The sequence below is a fragment of the Rhincodon typus genome, chromosome 3 (genome assembly GCF_021869965.1).
Source record: "Rhincodon typus isolate 14 chromosome 3, sRhiTyp1.1, whole genome shotgun sequence".
In the NCBI taxonomy this organism is placed as follows: domain Eukaryota; kingdom Metazoa; phylum Chordata; class Chondrichthyes; order Orectolobiformes; family Rhincodontidae; genus Rhincodon; species Rhincodon typus.
Window position 1 is genome coordinate 81,189,141 of NC_063334.1, and position 18,486 is coordinate 81,207,626.

The 18,486-nt window shown below is 40.4% G+C and overlaps 1 protein-coding gene across 3 annotated transcripts in view; it reads left to right on the forward strand.

The window, feature by feature from the left end:
- Positions 1–18,486, forward strand: part of pcsk1 (proprotein convertase subtilisin/kexin type 1) — an 84,089-nt gene that overhangs the window by 43,041 nt on the left and 22,562 nt on the right. For 2 of the 3 annotated variants that reach the window (XM_048594916.1, XM_048594918.1), the window contains 2 exons: positions 3,632–3,732; positions 10,895–11,128. In XM_048594916.1, the coding sequence (XP_048450873.1) occupies positions 3,632–3,732; positions 10,895–11,128 (335 nt within the window). The remainder of the gene's footprint in view (positions 1–3,631; positions 3,733–10,894; positions 11,129–18,486) is intronic. The other variant, XM_048594917.1, reaches the window with a different exon arrangement.

The window sequence follows — 18,486 nt, forward strand, 5'->3', positions numbered from 1 at the left end:
TGGAAACAGGCATTTGGCCTGAGTAGTCCACGTTAACCATGTTTCCAAATCAAACTAGCCCCACATGCCCTTGTTTGGCACATATCCCTCCAAACCTTTCCTATTCATGTACTTATCTAAATGTCTTTTAAATTTTGTAACTGTTCCTGCGTTCACCACTTCCTCAAGCAGTTCATTTCACAAATGAACCACTCTCTGTATAAAAAAAATTGCCCTTCATGTCCTTTTTAAATATTTCTTCTTTCACCTTAAAAATATGGTCCCTAATTTTAAATTCACCCATCAAACAGAAAAGACTCTTGCTTTTCACCTTATCTACACCCTCATGATTTTATAAACGTCTATAGGGTCACTCATCAACGTCCTATAGTCCAGAGAAAAAAGTCCCAACCTATTTTTATAACTCAAACCCTCCATTCCCAGCAACATCCTGGTAAATCTTTTCTGAACTCTCTCCAATTTAATAAATCCTTCCTGTAGCAGGGTGACCCAGAACTATACACAATATTCCAGAACAGGCCTCACCAACGTCCTGCACTGCCTCAATATGATGTCCCAATTCCTATACTCAAAGGTCTGAGCAATGAAGGCAAGTGTGTTAAACACCTTCTTAACCACCCTGTCTACATGTAACTCAAACTTCAAAGAATTATGTGCCTGAACCCCTAGGTCTCTCTGTTCTACGACATCACCCAGGGCCCTACAATTAATTGTCTAACTCCTACCCTTAGAGACAAAAAAACTGCAGCTACTGGAATCCAAGGTAGACAAACAGGGGGCTGGAAGAACACAGCTGGAAGAACTCCAGTCCTGACGAAGGGTAATACCCGAAACGTTGACTGCTCCTTTCCTCTAGATGCTGCCTGGCCTGCTGTGTTTTTCCAGCCACCTGTTTGTCTAACTAAGTCCTACCCTTATTTGTTTTACCAAAAACATTACCTCTCATTTATCCAAATTAAACTCCATCTGCCACGCTTCAGCCCATTAACCCAACTCATCACGATCCGTTTGTAATCTTAAATAACCATCTTCACTGTCCACAATACCACCAATTTTGGCATCATCTGCAAACTTGCTAACCATGTCCTCTAAATTTTTGTCTGAATCGTTTATATAAATAACAAACAAAAGTGGACCCAGTTCTGATCTTTGTGGAACACTGCTGGTCACAGACCTCCAGTCCAAAAAACAACCCTACACCACCACACTCTGTTTCCTACCGTCAAGCCAATGTCCAACTGGCAAGCTCTCCCTGAAAACCATTTTATCTATTAGTCTACCATGCGGAACGTTGCCAAAAGCTCATCTAAAGTTCATGCTCTGCCCTCATCAATCTTTTTGGTTACTCCCTCAAGACAACACAATCAAGTTTATGAGTTGCAATTACCCTCACACAAAGCTATGCTGACTATTCTTGGTCAGTTCTTGCTGCTACAAATGTATATAAACCCTATCTTTCAGAATCACCTGTAACAACTTATCCATGACTGATGTCAGACGATAGTTCCCAGGCTTCTCCTTGCAGCCTTCCTTAAATAAAGGCACAAGATTTCAATTCACTGTACCAATACATTTAACCATCTCTTTTTTTAAAAAACTAATATCAATAAACATTATTGAAGAGCAGATATTCAACAGCGCTTGAATATTCAATTGCAGACCACCTCACAGCAAACATTTCCCTGCTGCTGACAATACTGAAACTCAAACCTCAGTCTCTGATGAAGAATGTTAATCACTACAACCTATCACAAATAGTAATATTTTTGAGAACAGTAGTGTTTTACCATTTTCAGTTTATTGAGGTTTGATAAATCTGTGAATATTTTCCAGCTTGTGTACATCATGAACTTATTCAAAATGTACTAAACAAGTATTTTGCATTGGTATTTACTGTGGAGAAAGATATGGAAGATACAGAACATGGGAAAATAAATAGCGACATCTTGAAAAATGTCCATATTACAAAGGAGGAGGTGCTGTATGTCTTAAAACACACAAAGGTGGATAAAGCCCAGGACATGACCAGGTGTATGCTAGAACTCTTTGGGAAGCTAGGGAAGTGATTGCTGAGCCCCTTTGCTGAGATATTTGTCTCATCGATAGCCACAGATGAGGTGCTAGAAGTCTGGAGGTTGGCTAATATGACGCCACTATTTAAGAAAGGTGGTAAGGAAAAGCCAGGGAATTATAGACTGGTGAGCCTGATTTTGGTGGTGGGCAAGTTGTTGGAGTGAATTCTGAGGGACAGAATTTACATGTACTTAGAAGGGCAAGAACTGATTAGGGATAGTCAACATGGCTTTGTGCATGGGAAATCATGTCTCACTAACTTGATTGAGTTTTTTGAAGAAGTAACAAAGAGTATTGATGAGGGCAGAGCGGTGGACATGATCTATATGGACTTGAGTAAGGCATTCAATAAGGTTCCTCATGGTAGCCTGGTTAGCAACGTTAGATCACATGGAATACAGGGAGAACTAGCCATTTGGATGCAGAACTGGCTCGAAGATGGATGACAGAGAGTGGTGGTGGAGGGTTGGTTTTCAAACTGGAGCCCTGAGACCAGTGGAGTGCCACAAGGATCGGTGCTGGGTCCACAGCTTTTTGTCAATTGTATAAATGACTTGGATGTGAAAATAGGAGGTATGTTTAGTAAATTTGCAGATGACACCAAAACTGGAGGTGTAACAGAGAACTAAGGAGGTTACATCAGAGTACAATGGGACCTTGATCAGATGGGCTGATGGGCTGAGGAGTGGCAGATGGAGTTTAATTTAGATAAACTTGAGGTGCTACATTTTGGAAAGGCAAATCAGGACAGGACTTATACACTTAACGATAAGGTCCTGGGGAGTATTGCTGAACAAAGAGACCTTGGAAGGCAGGTTCATATTTCCTTGAAATTGGAGTCCCAGGTAGACAGGATAGTGAAGAAGGCATTTGGTATGTTTACCTTTATTGGTAAGTGCATTGTTGGGAGGTCATGTTACACTGTACAGGACATTGACTAGACCACTTTTGGAATTCTGTGTTCAATTCTGGTCTCCCTGCTATAGGAACGATGTTGTGAAACTCAAAAGAGGTTGAAAAGCTTTACAAGGATGTTGCCAGGGTTGGAGGGTTTGAGCTATAGAGAAAGGCTGAATATGCTGAGTTATTTTCCCTGGAGCATCGGAGACTGACAGGTGACCTTATAGAGGTTTATAAAATCATGAAGTGCATGGATAGGGTGAAAAGATAAAGTGTTTTGTCCAGGTTGGGGGGTCCAATACTAGAGGTCATATGTTTAAAGTGAGAGGGGAAAAATTTAAAAGGGACCTAAGGTGCAACTTTTTCATGCAGAGGGCGGTGCATGGATGGAGTGAGCTGCCAGAGGAAGTGACAGAGGCTGGTACAATTACAATATTTAAAAGGTGTCTGGATTGGTATATGAATAGGAAGGTTTGGAAGGATGTGGGCCAAATGTTGGTAAATGGATTTAGATTCATTTGGGATATCTGGTCAACATGGACAAGTTGAACCGAAGGGTCTGTGTCTGTGCTGTATGTCTCTATTTCTCTATGACTTTATGTAGCAAAATGTATTCAAGGCTAGCAGCAGTATAATTTTGTATCTTTTCATTTTTCAGACAAGTGCCGATCTTCACAATGACTGCACAGAAACTCACACTGGCACGTCAGCATCAGCTCCGTTGGCTGCAGGCATTATTGCCCTTGCTCTGGAAGAAAAGTACGTCAAACTAGAATAGTTCCTTTGAAATGGACAGTTAATGGACAGTGAAACTAGTTAATCCACAGCTAACAATTTTACACTGCATTATTGTGCTTATGAAGGATGGTTCCAACAAAGCATGTGATGTGGCACATATTTGATACATTGAATAGGTATATGAAAAATATATTCAATGCTTTGAAAGTGTCTAGTTGGGACATTGATTGAAATCTTATAGGGGTCTGAACAATGTGGGCTATGGTGAGAATTCGGCAAAGTCTATCTTGATGTTGGGAGCAATTTGCTGTGTATTTCAGTTGTCAAGGGGTATTATTGCTTGCTAATTGCCTTATTAACACAACATCATGCCTCATTAACATTCAGCTTCATATCACACCAAACGCTCTGAACAAGTCAGACATCAGGAATTCTCGACGTGAAAGTGATACCTGGCAATTTCAGTTCACTGCATATTCTGAAGGAACTCTATTTTGAATATAGGGCACCAACATCTCAGGGCACACTCCATGGCCATTAGCAACATGCACCTCATATCCATGGACATTGGTAACTGACATTTGCTGGCATCCAAAAACTCTCATGGCGCATGTCCAACCCACCTACAGGATGCTTCTGCTTTTCAATGCTACACCTTGGGCTACACCAGCAACTATCGCTGTAATAGTGCAGGAAGGACACTAGAGGCTCAGGTACATGTAGCCAGCTCATCGACTGGACCAGGCTGCAACTTCAGGCTTGTCATTTCCTGTCACAGTGCTCGGTCTCCCTGGGTCTATCTAGATGGTCACAACATCTTTGCCTTGCCTTAATCTTTCGTCCCCTCAATCAGTGATACCAGGCTTGCATTACTTCTGTCTTGCCTTGTTCTTGAGTGCAGACATAAAGCCAAAAAGCTTGGTTGCGATTGTTAGCCATTCTTTATCAAGTCAAGGGAAGGTGGTCTTTGCTAAGGCAAGGCCACCTGTCAAGGCGCAGAGTCAAGTGCAGCCTTTGACACCAGCCCACAGGCTTGAACACCAACAGTCAGCTAGCCAGGGCAGTCAGAGTCGTAATTCTATCCATTTAAGGATGAGGAGCTGAATGTTGGGCAGCCCACCACCTCTCTGGATTCTTTCTGTCCTGTTGTGGTCTGTTTTCCAGCTGGAATGAGAGAGAGGGAGGTGTTAAGAGAGATGAAAATGGATGGCAGAGCTATTGTGTTTGGTGCAGGCAAGGAAGTCCCAGGTAAGCGAGAGCATGCAGGGATAATATTGTTGTGGGGTGTGGAGTAGGTAAGAGTGCAGGGGAGAGAAGATATTGCCATAGTGAGTGTGGGAGAACATGAGTGTCTTTGGGAGGTGGTTATATTAGCAGAGATAGAGTGAGTGTGAGGTATCAGAGAGATGGTGGCACTTACACTGGTGAAATGGAGATCATCATTTACCTTCTTCTGGCATTGCTGTGCATTCCTTCAAACAGCTGAAACTGCACAGACCTGGATGGCGACTTTAGACATGGCTGGCATGATCTGGTGTTGTGGCCCCCTCTGCTGGTCCTTGGGGAAGAAGACATCCTGCCCACCCCATCCAGCAGCAACTTCAGATCTCTGCCCACAAAACAAGGTGACGATTTCTCTTTGCCATGTTTGGGACAAATACCAGGATTCATGCAACACTAGACTAATAGTGTTACTCTGGGTGCACACTGGCCTTTGAAAGATGGTGCTGGTGCCAGAGATGGTGATCAATTCCAGCATATTTCGGCAATGGTGAGTTGTTCCAGAAGCAATGTGTGATATGATGGGGCATGATAGATGCCATGGGGATAGGGTAGGTAATTAATAAGGCAAAGAAAATCAAAATACTGTGATTTCGGGATATCCAAAACAAATACAGAGAATGATAGAGGAACTCAATAGGTCAGGTCTTCTCTTATATCCACCTGCAAGAACAGACTGGGCCTCACATTTATCTGCAATTCAGTCAACAGCTCCTCCTTCAGTACTGTACTGGAGTGTAAGATCATAAAACATAAGAGTAGTAGTAAGCCGTTCAGCCCATTGAATTTACTCCTCCATTCAAAGAGATCCTGGCTGATCAGATAATCCTCAACTCCCCTTTCCTGCCTTTTTCCCATAACCTTTGATTCCCTTACTGATTAAAAATTGGTCTGTCTCACTTTTTAATATACGAAATGACCCAATCTCTATAGTCCTATGCGGTAAAGACTTCCATAGATTCACTACCCTCTGAGAGAAGAAATTCCTTCTCATCTCTGTCTTGTGTGCAAACCTTATTCTGAGGTTATGCCCTCTGGACCTCAAATCTCCCACAAGGGACAACAAATGTTTGATCCTGCTGAATTCTCTAAGAATCATGTGTTTTTCAATAAGATTACCTCACATCCTTCTATATTCCAATAAGTATAGGCAAAACGTACTCAACCTGTCCTCATAAGCCAATCGCTTCTGGTGAACCTTCTCTGGACTTCCTCCAATGCCAGTATACCTTTCCTTTGATTAGGGGACCAAATCTGTTCATAGTAATCTAGCTGTGGTCTGACTAGAATAGCCTTGCATAATTTCATCAAAACCTCTGAACTATTATACTCCATTCCCTTTGCCACATTGTATGTCTTTTTTCTTTCAATTTTATGCTATTCTTAACTTGCCAGTTTAATCATGGTTAGCTTATCCCCTCCTTAAAACTGTTCTTCCTCAGTGAAATATGTCTTTGCTGTAAGCCATAGACTTCTCTTAAAAGCTTGTTATTGTTCCTCAACTGTCTTTACTGCTAAACTCCTTTCCCAGTCCACCCAGCCAGCTCTGCCCTCATTCCTTTGTAATTATGTTTATTTAAGTTGAGCATAGTTGTTTCTGAGCCAAGTTCTTCCCTCTCAAACTGAATGCTAAATTCTACCATTGCCCATGTTTCCAAAGGAGATTTTTTACTCTAACATCATGCATTAAACCTGCTTTTTTAAAACACATCACCAGATCCAAAATAGCCTGATTCTTGGTTGAATCCAGACCATATTATTGTGGGAAACTGTCCTGGATACACTCTATGAATGCTTCCTTCTGGTTTCCTCTGCCAATCTGACTATCCCAATCTACATGAAGATTAAACTCTTCCATGGTTAATGTACTGTATTTGTTACATGTCCTCATTATTTCCTGATTTATTCTCTGCCCCACCATATAGCCACTGTAGGTGTAGGGTCTATAGACTAACCCTACTGTGTCTTCTTTCCCTTTTTATTTCTTACTGCAACCCATCCCCCCATATGGATTCCATATCTTCTATTTCAAAATACTTCTTGTTGTTTTACTTATTCCATCCTATACCAGCAATGCTACCCCACCACCCTTTCCTTCCTGATTGTCCTTTACAAAGTTACATACCGTTAAATATTTAGTTCCCATCTTTGATCTCCTTGTAACAGTGCCTCCATAATAGCTATAAGATCAGACCCATTAACCTATATTTTTGTGATTAATGCATCTATTTTGTCTGAATACTACGTGTGGTCAAGTGAACAGCCATTAGTTTTGCCATTTTTTTCATATTTTCCCCTTTTTGTTCCTATTTTTTGCTGCTTTTCTATGTTTGTATATTTTTTCCCTTCCTGTCCTATTCTGCATATCATTATCCAAATAGCTGTCCTGTAATCCTGCCAAATCCTTTTGCTTTGTAAGATTACATTTTCCTTCTCCCTTCACTGCCTCCACCCCATTAGTTTAAAGCTCTCTCTACAGTACTAGTTATTTGATATTCAACATTTTTTTGCTTATGAATAGAAAACTCTTGGGACATTACAATAATTGTAAGAGATTTAATTCACAATGGCAGACATATGACAATTCTTGCAATTTTATGCAATCAAAGGCTGCAGATAGGATCAAAGGAAAATCAGCAAATTGTGATTCACTGATAATTATCGTCCTTTTAAATTTTCAAGTAGATAGGTTGCCACACAGCCAACAAAAATAAAAACGTTCGTATGAAGTGGAGTATGCAAAACATTCAGTTGAACCAGAAAAACATGAAGGAACACATATTATGGGTTGGGACACTGGAATCCTGATTAGAGGCTTCTTCTTTTACAAGAGAATGAATATCTTGTGTTGGAAATGTAACACAAATAGTTGTCACCAAATGGTTCATCCTGAGGTTGACAGCTTTAAAAACCTAGGAGAGTCTCCAGAAAGAGTTGCAGAACTTTCAAAGGACAAACTGCATCAAGATAAGGCTGGGGAATTAAAGTACTTTTTAGGCAGTTAAAAGGAATGAATATAACACATCAGCCTCTCTTATTAATTGGCACTTTTATTATTTTTAAAGACCTGATTTGCATTTCTTTGAAGATACATATTGATGGTGTACTATTCCTGGTGACATTTTAGACAGCAGATGAACAGTGCACTGCTTATGTCATAGGGAGACGGCTCTGAAAGGCTCTGGTACTTAGGAGATTAAAGGATTGTACAGAACACCAGGTACATTTCATACTAATCATCTGAGCTTTCCTATTGGTTGCTGGCTTAGCATATTAATGTTGCATGCTTCAAGGCTTAAGGAATGAAAATATAATTTATATATGAGTTTAGGCGCTAATAATATTCCCTCTGATTCCTTCACAGAGAGTGCAGTGTTCCTGACGATTTAGGCACAGAGAGCAATCACTATAGTATCAATTGCTATCACCCATACTTGAATCAGTCACTAGCCCAGATACAGATGTTACTCATTGATCACTTATTTATAAGAATAAGCCGATAATGAGTTACAAAACTCTATCATCTGAAGAAAGTCATGAATGTCCTAACGCTTTGTCCTAGATGCACGGAGTAATTCAGTCAGGGGTCACATTTGTCAAGAATGCAGGTTGGAGAATTGGGCTGCAAAAGCTTTATTACCACCTGTTATTCCTTCAAGCATGGCTTCCATACTGAAATTGTTGAATTATACAATTGATCTAAGTGAGCTTACTTTCAATCTTTGAATGTAAAATTATTTGGATCATGTTAAACAATAGCTAGGCACCATAAACATCCCAGGATTACATGAACACTTCTTTGCTCTAGAATTGAATGTGGAGCATCTGCAGTCATACTGGCCATAAGCATATCCTCAAGAATGTTCACATTGTTGTTTTCGGCTGTCAAATCCAATGGAAGCCTGAAGATGCAGGCATTCACAAATTCCTAACCATGCATACTTTGAAGAAGTCACTAGTGGGTTCATGCCCACACTTTCTCAGCTTCTCAATGATCACTGCAAACGCAGCCTCCAATATATTGTAATAAACACAGAAATTACTAGAGAAACTTGGCAGATCTGGCAAAGAAAGATAGTTAATGCTTTGAGTCTGGTATGACTTCTTCAGAAAGGAGTTGTGTCATCATTGTTGTCTGATCTGGCCTGTGTGTGTCTCCAGGCCCACAACAGTGTAGCTGACTTGTAACTGCCCTCTGAAACAGCTGAGCAAGTAACTCAGGTTCAGCAAACTATTACAGAAAATCTGAAAAAGAAGAAAACAAGAGACATCACAGCATTATTTTAGGTACTGGAAATGATGAAGACAGAAACTCTACATCAATCCTGTAAAGTCCTCCTCAGTGTTACCTGAGGAAATGTGTGCTACAATGGTGTGATCAGTCTCACATACAGGGCATGAACTGCAGGAGTTTCTGAGGCCTATCTAACCATCTGCAGTTGCTTCATCAGTGGCCTTCCTCCATCATAAGATCAGAGGTGGAGATGCTCACAATTGCACAAGGCTCATAAATTCAAGACTCTGCAAATTTTGTACCATGCTGCAGGATCTTGACAGTTTTCACACTTGGGCTGATGAGCGACAAATAGCAACATTTGTAGGGAGATGGTGGCGTATTGGTAAAGTCATTGGACTATTAATCTGCATGCCAAGTTAAATTTCTGGGGAAATGGGTTAAAATCCAACGCAATAGCTGGTGGATTAGAATTTTGTTAATTAATCATGGAGTTGAAAGCTAGTCTTGGCATTCGTGTTTGTAAAAATATTAAAAATTATTCTATGAATCCCTGTGGTTCACTAACATCCTTTAGGGAAGGAAGTCTATCATCCTTACCTGGTCTGGTCTAGATGTGACTAAAGACCCACAACAGTGTGGTTGACTCTCAACTGCTCTGTCCAATGGCCTAGCAAGTCACTCGAGGTCAATTAGGGATAGGAAAACATGCCAGCCTTGTTTCAGAAACCTGCATCCAATGAAAGAATAAAGAAAGAAAGAACATTCATGATACAGAAGTGCTAGGCATTGACTGTCTCTGTCAAGTGAAACTATTTCTGTCTGACCTAGAGGTTCAAATGGTGCCACCAGTGCTGAATCTGCCACCATCCATACCCTATAATATTTGTCCATTTTATCTGGACATAAAGTGTTACTGTATAATACTCTGTTTTCTAATTGCAATAAGATGAAATGAAATTGCCATTAGGTTAGCAGCGGTACATTACATTTAATTTTACTATAGACTGTGTGAAAGCAGAAAATCCTTAGCTCTTTGAAATAGCAAGAACTGCAGGTGCTGGAGTCAGGGATAACACAGCGTGGAGCTGGAGGAACACAGCAGGCCAGGCAGCATCAGAGGAGCAGGCGGATAGCTGCTACAAAATCATAGTTACAGGTCAAGATCAGAATGTTAATGATTTGTGTAATGTTCATAGCAATACATGATATATTCTTATAAACAAGACACAAAGATAAAGTTTTGTACGTTGTTTTCAAGCTGATTGAGTTGAATTGCAACTTGGTTGTTCATTCAAACATAGTTAAGATATTCTTTCCTAAAATTTTGAAACAATGATATACGTTGAATTAGTCACAAAGCTCTTGTCTAAATATACAAACAGAATTTGACATATTGTTTACTGCGCAGTTCTATAGTCCATGCCTTAATGTACCAGGATACTAAACTTACAGCACTTGATAAATTGAAACAAAGCGTCAAAGAGTAGCAATTATACTGTGCATTATAGAGTCTGTGTCAAGCAGAGGCTGGCTTAATAAAAGCAGGGTAAGCATAATGAAAATGAACAACTTTAAATTAGAGTTGCAATAATGCTTTTTTTAACAACTGTACTATAAATTAGTTAATGCCTGACTTAGCAAGTTATATTATTGCTTTTTCAAAAGCCCAAATCTTACATGGAGGGAATTGCAACATTTAATTGTCTGGACTTCTGAATATGATCCGCTGGCCAACAACCTAGGCTGGAAAAAGAATGGAGCCGGTCTAATGGTGAACAGTAGATTTGGTTTTGGTTTGCTTAATGCCAAAGCATTGGTTGATATGGCAGATCCTAAAACCTGGAACGGAGTGCCAGAGAAGAAACAATGCATTGTCAAAGATAATACTTTTGAATCCAGGTTAGTAATTACATTTTTCGTTGCCTTCCTATCGTTTCAGTGTTATGAAATATTGATACATTTTCAGTTACCATACTTTATTCTTAACTTCAAAGCTCAATAATCCAAATTTTGAAGAGTTCAGATAACCATTAGTGTAACTCAAATGTTAGAGGTTAATGTTAAGAAGTGGCCTTACATGCTGCTCCAGACTATCCATTCCACTAAGTTTGTTACTGTGTGCTGTGGCCCAATAGATTTAAAACTATACTTCATAGAACAGAAGTATGGGAAAAAGTAAATAATTAACACGGCATGCTGATGTATTAGTAATCACAATTTTTATTCCAGATGTGATTATAAACTGGACAAAGTGTTTATCTTTTATTGGTATTTGTTAATTGCTACCAAGAGAGAAAGAAACAAGTTCAGGTTTATAATCAATTATCCAACTTTAAAAAATGACTTGTAATAGAAAGGTGACGCAATAGTTTGAAAAACCATCCATCCATCCATTAAACCTCCATTTCATTCCAAACATGTCTAATTAGATTGAAGACCCCTCCTTGATGATGGTTTGGATCCTAAAATAAATTAATTTGTATTGTTTGAACCCAGTATCGAGAAAGGTGCTTGCAATTCAACAATAATTTATAGTAAATTCAATGATCTCAATGAGAAAGCCTGTGATGTTGGCTGATATGGGAATAGAAAATTAAATAGTTAGAATAGGTTTTTACTGTTTTTTTGGATAAAAAGGTAAGCGATTTAACTGTATTGCACTGCTATGATGTTTGCACTCATCAATAGAGGATCTAAGAATATTAAAATTAGTAGCAGAGTGTGCCATTCTCCTCAAGATTGCTCCCACATTGAAAATATTGTGGTTGTACTTCTACAATAAGTCCTCTTTCCTACACAATCTTAGATTTCATAGTGCCCAAACATCTGTCAATCACAGCCTTGAATCGATGCACATTACTCAGTTGTAGAGAATCCCAGTCATTCACAATTGTCTGAGTAAAGAAATTTTCCAGCATCTCAGTAGTGAATAGCTGATTTTTTTATTTATCCTGAGCCTCTGACTCTTGATTCAACACTTTAAAGTGAAGGAAAATAACCTCTCAGCAATTACTCTTTCTGGCTCTCTGAGAACTTATCTGTTTCTAAATTCTTAAAAATATGATTCATCTAGTCAATCTGTCATGATAAGCTGACCCTCTCATCAGAGGAGAATTTGACTAACAATCAGTGAAGGGGAATGGAATCCAACAGGTAGCTGATCCAATACTAACTGTTTTATCCCCTTGGAAAAAGTGAAAGTTGTGATCACTGTTTCCTCACATTGCCATTTCACAGTAAAACTCCTCAGAGAAGAACAGGAACCCAGTTACCTTAATTATGAATATTTGCTGTGCAGGAGATAGTTTTTTTGTATGTTCATGGGATGTGAGTATCGCTGACAAGGACAGCATTCTTTGCCCACCCTTAATTCTGTTAATTATTAATTAATTGGAGTCATAGAGCTGTACAACATGGAAACAGACTCTTTTGACCAACTCGTCCATGCTAACTAGACATCCTAAATTAATCTAGTGCTGTTTGCCAGCATTTGGCCCATATCCCTCTAAACACTTCATATTCAGATACCCATCCAGATGCCTTTTAAATATTGTAATTGTACGAGCCTCCATCACTTCCTCTAGCAGCTCATTCCATATACGCACACCACCCTCTGCATGAAAAAGTTGCCCCTTAGGTTTCTTTTAAATCTTTCCCCTCTCACCTTAAACATGTGTCCTCTAGTTTTGGACTCACCCACCCCAGGGAAAAGATCATGTCTCTTTACGCTATCTGTGCCCCTCATGATTTTATAAACCACTATAAGGTCACTGCTTAGCATCCGATGCTCCAGGGAAAATAGCCCCAGCCTATTCAGCCTCTCCCGATAGCTCAAACGCTCCAACCCTGACAACATCTTTGCAAATCTTTTCTGAACCCTTTCAAGTTTCACAGCAACCTTCCTATAGCAACGAAATTAGAATTGCATGCAATATTCCAAAAAAGGCCTAACCAATGTCCTGTACAGCCACAACATGTCCTCTTAACTCCTATACTCGATGCACTTACCAATAAAGGCAAGCATACCAAAGGCCTTCTTCACTATCCTGCCTACCTGGGACTCCATTTTCAAGGAAGTATGAACTTGCACTCCACCCGGCTCTCTGTTCAGCAACATTCCCCAGGATCTTACCATTAAGTGTATAAGAGCTGCCCTGATTTGCCTTTCCAAAATGCAGCATCTCACATTTATCTAAATGAAACTCCATTTGCCACTCTTGACCCATTGGCCCAACTGATCAAGATCCCATTGTACTCTGAGGTAATGTTCTTCTCTGTCCATTACACCTCCAATTTTGGTGTCATCTGCAAACTTACTAACCATACCTTCTATGTTCACATCCAAATCATTCATATAAATAACAAAAAGCAGTGGACCCAGCACCGATCCTTGTGGCACACCACTGGTCACAGGACTCTAAGCTGAAAAGCAACCCTCCACCACCACTGGCTGCCTTCTATCTTTGAGCCAGTTCTGTATCCAGATGGTTAGTTCTCCTTGTATTCCATGTGATCTAACCTTGTTAACTAGTTTACCATGAGGAACCTTATTGAATGCCTCACTGAAGTCCATATAGATCATGTCCACTGTTCTGCCCTCATCAGTCCTCTTCGTTACTTCGTCAAAATCTCAATCAAGTTAGTGAGACCCGATTTTTCACACACAAAGCCATGTTGACTATCCTTGCCTTTCCAAATACATGCAAATCCTGTCCCTCAGGATTCCCTTCAACAACTTGCCTACCACCGATGTCAGACTCACCGGTCTACAGTTCCCTGGCTTTTCCTTACCACCTTTCTTAAATAGTGGCACTATTTTTGCCAACCTCCAGTCTTCTAGCACCTCAATTGAGGCTAGCAATGATACAAATATCTCAGCAAAGGGTCCAGCAATCACTTTCCTAGATTCCTACAAAGTTCTAGAGTATACCAGATCAGGTCCCAGGATTTATTCAGATTTATGCATTTTAAGTCATCTAACACTTCTTCCTTATGGACGTTTTTCAAGATGTCGCTATTTATGTCCCCACCTTCTATATCTTCCATATCCTTTCCATGGTAAACACTAATGGAAAATACTCATTTCGTAACTCCCCTATCTCCTGCAATTCCACAGTTGCTGATCTTTAAGGGGCCCCATTTTCTCCCCATTTACCCTGTTGTCCTTAATATATTTGTAGAATCCCTTTGGATTCTCCTTGACCCTATTTGCCAAATCTATTTCATGACCCCTTTTTGCCCTCCTGATTTCCCTCTTAAATGTACTCTTACTGTCTTTGCGATCTTCAAAAATGAGATAACAAGACTCGTCGGAGAGTAGGTTCCTGTTAGGGTGAATGGCCACACTGGTAGATGTAGGGAACACTGGATGACGAGAGAAAATGAGGCTTTGGTCAAGAAAAAGAAGGAAGCATGTGTCTGATTTAGACAGCAGAGATGTACAGAGATGTAATGTAAATCCTTTTCCCAATGTTATAACCATCTCATTTCTACCTTATTCTTAAACACTAAGTTTTTTTTAAATTCATTTGTGGGATGAGGGTGTCGCTGGCTAGGCAGCATTTATTGCCCATCCCTAATTGCCCAGAGGGCAATTGAGAGTCAACCACATTGCTGTGGGTCTGGAGTAACATGTAGGCCTGACCAGGTAAGGTTGGCAGTTTCCTTCCCTAAAGGACATTAGTGAACCAGATGGGTTTTTCCTGACAATCGATAATGGATTCATGGTCACCATTAGATTCTTAATTCCAGACATAATTGAATTCAAATTCCACCATCTGCTGTGGCATGATTCGAACCCGGGCCCCAGAATGTTATCTGGGTCTCTGGATTAACAGTCCAGCGATAATACCACTAGGTCATCGCCTCCCTAGTAGTGTTACAGCTTTCCTTTTAATCCCCTTTTGTATAATAACACTATTTTTTAACTCAGTAAGATGTGTAACTAGGTACACATATGTAAGATGGCACCATTAAAAGGCAGCCATTGTAAAAACTTTTCACTGTCCTCCTGTATTTCTGTACGGGAGTACAAATGACAATAAAGGATATTCATATTCTAAGGATTCACTCAATCTCTGCTGTCTATACTTGACATATGCTTCCTTCTTTTTCTTGACCAAACCCTCAATTTTTCTAGTCATCCAGCATTCCCTATACCTACCAGCCTTGCCCTTCACCCTATTAGGAACATATTGTCTGGTTATCTCATTTTTGAAGGCTTCCCATTTTCCAGCCATCCCTTTACTAATATTGTCAAAATTGGCCTTTCTCCAATTTAGAACTTTAACTTTTAGATCCGGTCTATCTTTTTCCATCACTATTTCAAAACTAATAGAATTATGGTCACTGGCCCCAAAGTGCTTCCCCACTGACAGCTCAGTCACCTGCCGGGCCTCATTTCCCAAGAGCAGGTCAGGTTTTGCACCTTCTCTGGTGGGTACATCCACATACTGAATCAGAAAATTTTCTCATACACACTTAACAAATTCCTCACCATTCAAGACCTTAGTACTATGGCAGTCCCAGTGTATATTTGGAAAGTTAAAATCCCCTACCATAACCACCCTATTATTCTTACAGATAACTGAGATCTCCTTAAAAGTTGTTTCTCAATTTCTTGCTGACAATCCCAATAAGGTGATCATCCCTTTCCTATTTCTCAGTTCCACCCAAAGAACTTCCCTGGATGCAATCCTAGGAATATCCTCCCAAACTCCACACAGACAGTCGCCCAAGGGTGGAATTGAACCCATGTCCCTGGAGCTGTAAGGCAGCATTGCTAGCCACTGAGCCACCGTGCCGCCCACAAGGAACAAGATGCATTGGCCGGGATGTCTTGCCCCACTTTCTATCCTTCTTATAGTATCTATACTCTGGAAAATTGAGCTACCAATCCTGTCCATCCCTGAGCTATGTCTCTATAATTGCTATGATATCCCAGTCTCATGTTCTCAACAATGCCCTGAGTTCATCTGGCTGACCTGTTGGGCCTATTGACAGAAATAAATACAGTTTAATTTATCAGTCATACCTCATTCTCCGCTTTGTTACTGCCTTCCCTGACTGTTTGACTTGCTCCTTTCCCCAACTGTACCAGTCTGAGACTGGTCTCTTTCCTCTTTATCTGCCTGGATCCCAAAACTGTGCCCCCTCCTCCAACTAGTTTAACTTCTCCCGAACAGCTCTAGCAAATCTCTCCACCAGTAAATTAGTCCCCTTCCAACTCTGAAGTAATCCATCCTTCTTATACAGGTCACTTCTACCCCAAAGAGATTCCAATGATCCAAAAATGTGAATCCTTGTCCCCTGCACCAGCTCCTCAGCCATACATTCATCTGCTCTATCCTCCTATTTGTATCCTCACTAGATCGTGATACCGGGAGTAATCTCCAGATATTACTACCGTCCAGGACTTCCTTTTTAAATTCCTGCCTAACTTCCTATATTCTCTACTCAGAATCTCATCCTTATCTCTTCATGTGTTGGTATTTCCAAGGTGTACAACAACCTCCTGCTGGTCCTTCTCTCCTTTGAGAATATTTTGCACCCTCTCCAAGATATCCATGATCCTGGCACTAGGGAGGTAACATACCATTCTGATGTCTTGCTGTCAGCTGCAGAAACATCTGTCTGTTCCTCTGATTGGAGAGTCCCCTGTTACAATCAATCACTTGGAACCTGTCCTACCCTTTGTTATATTAGAGCCAGTCTCGGTACCAGAAACCTGGCTGTCAGTGCTACATTCCCCTGAGAGTCCATCACTCTCTATATTTTCCAAAACAGCACACTTGTTTGAGATGGGTATAGCCGCAGGAGACTCCGGCACTACCTGCTTTCCTCTCCTACCTTTCCTGGAGGTAACCCATCTACCTGACTGTATTTTTAGTGTATCTCCCTTCCTGCAACTGCCATCCATCACACCCCCTAACTCCTGTAAATTCTTCATTGCTTCTAACTGCTGCTCCAATCGGTGCATGCATTTCGAGGATTCTGCCTGTAAATTTGGTAAATGTCTTTTCATTTTGATGTAGCTGCTTAAGAAAATGTAACCAACAACAGCTTTTATTTACAGTAGCAAAACATACCAATGTATTTTACACGAACATTCTCAAAAAAGAGTTTGACACCAAGCGACATAAAGAGATGTTAGATGACATACTGCCAACACTGTAAATCTGAAATAAAAGCAGAACATGCTGGAAGGACTCAACAGATCATGCAGCAGCTGTGGAGAAAGAAACAGTTGTCAGTTCAGTTTGTGTCCTGGCATTACAGAGAAAAGAGGAATGGGAGCAAAGAATGAAAGAAAAGGTCTGTGACAGGAAGACAGGAAAGATTAAAGGCCAGATTTGTTATGGAGTTGGGGAAATATCATGGTCCATTAAAAATCATGGATGACACCAAATTCCAGGATTCCCACTACTATTGTAGGTATTTGCAATTTTCACTGCTGTGGGAAAAGGGTGTAGGCTGTGTGCTCCTGATGTGGCAAATTTCATTGTAGGGTGGTAGTCATCTTCCAGCCCTTGACAATTTTCATGGAATGAGGCCAGGTTTTTAAGGATTTATCATTCACAGCCTTCAATGGTGATGTTGATGATGATTGCAGTAGCCATTTGAAAGGTAACTTCAACAGATCTTACACATGTATCCCATTCCACTTATGTGCCCCACCCAGTGACCACTTATTCTCCTGGAGTAAAATGCAAGGGCAATTTTTCTGAGTTGAGTGCATCAAGCTGGGAAATTTTGAGCTACCCATCTCAATGGTGAAAGCGTGACCCAAAATAACCAAAGGGTTGAAGGTTGCAAGGCAAACAGTTAAGGGTAATGGAAAAAAAAGATGGGATTGAAGACAGGAGTTGTGAAAAGAAGTAGCAGAATCATCATCAAAACCAACTGTCCAAAAAAAAATGACACTAGAGGTTATGATCAGGGTTATTAAAATTACTGCTGAGTCTGGAGGACCGTAAATTGTCTAAATGAGAATTGAGCTGCAGTTTCTGGAGCTCACATCGAGCTTCATTGAAACAATGTAGCAGGCAGAGAGTTCAGAGTGGCACTAGAGAGGAAAACTGAAATGGAAGATTACTGGAAATTATGGCTAAGATTGTGCACTGAACTGGGGTATTCCACAAAACAAAATTGAAGAGGAGGAGACGGAGCATTTATTTCATGTTCCTAACTGCCCATGCAAAGATGGTGATTAGCTCCCTTTTTGAATTGTCGCAGTCCCTGGGGTATAGAAATACCTG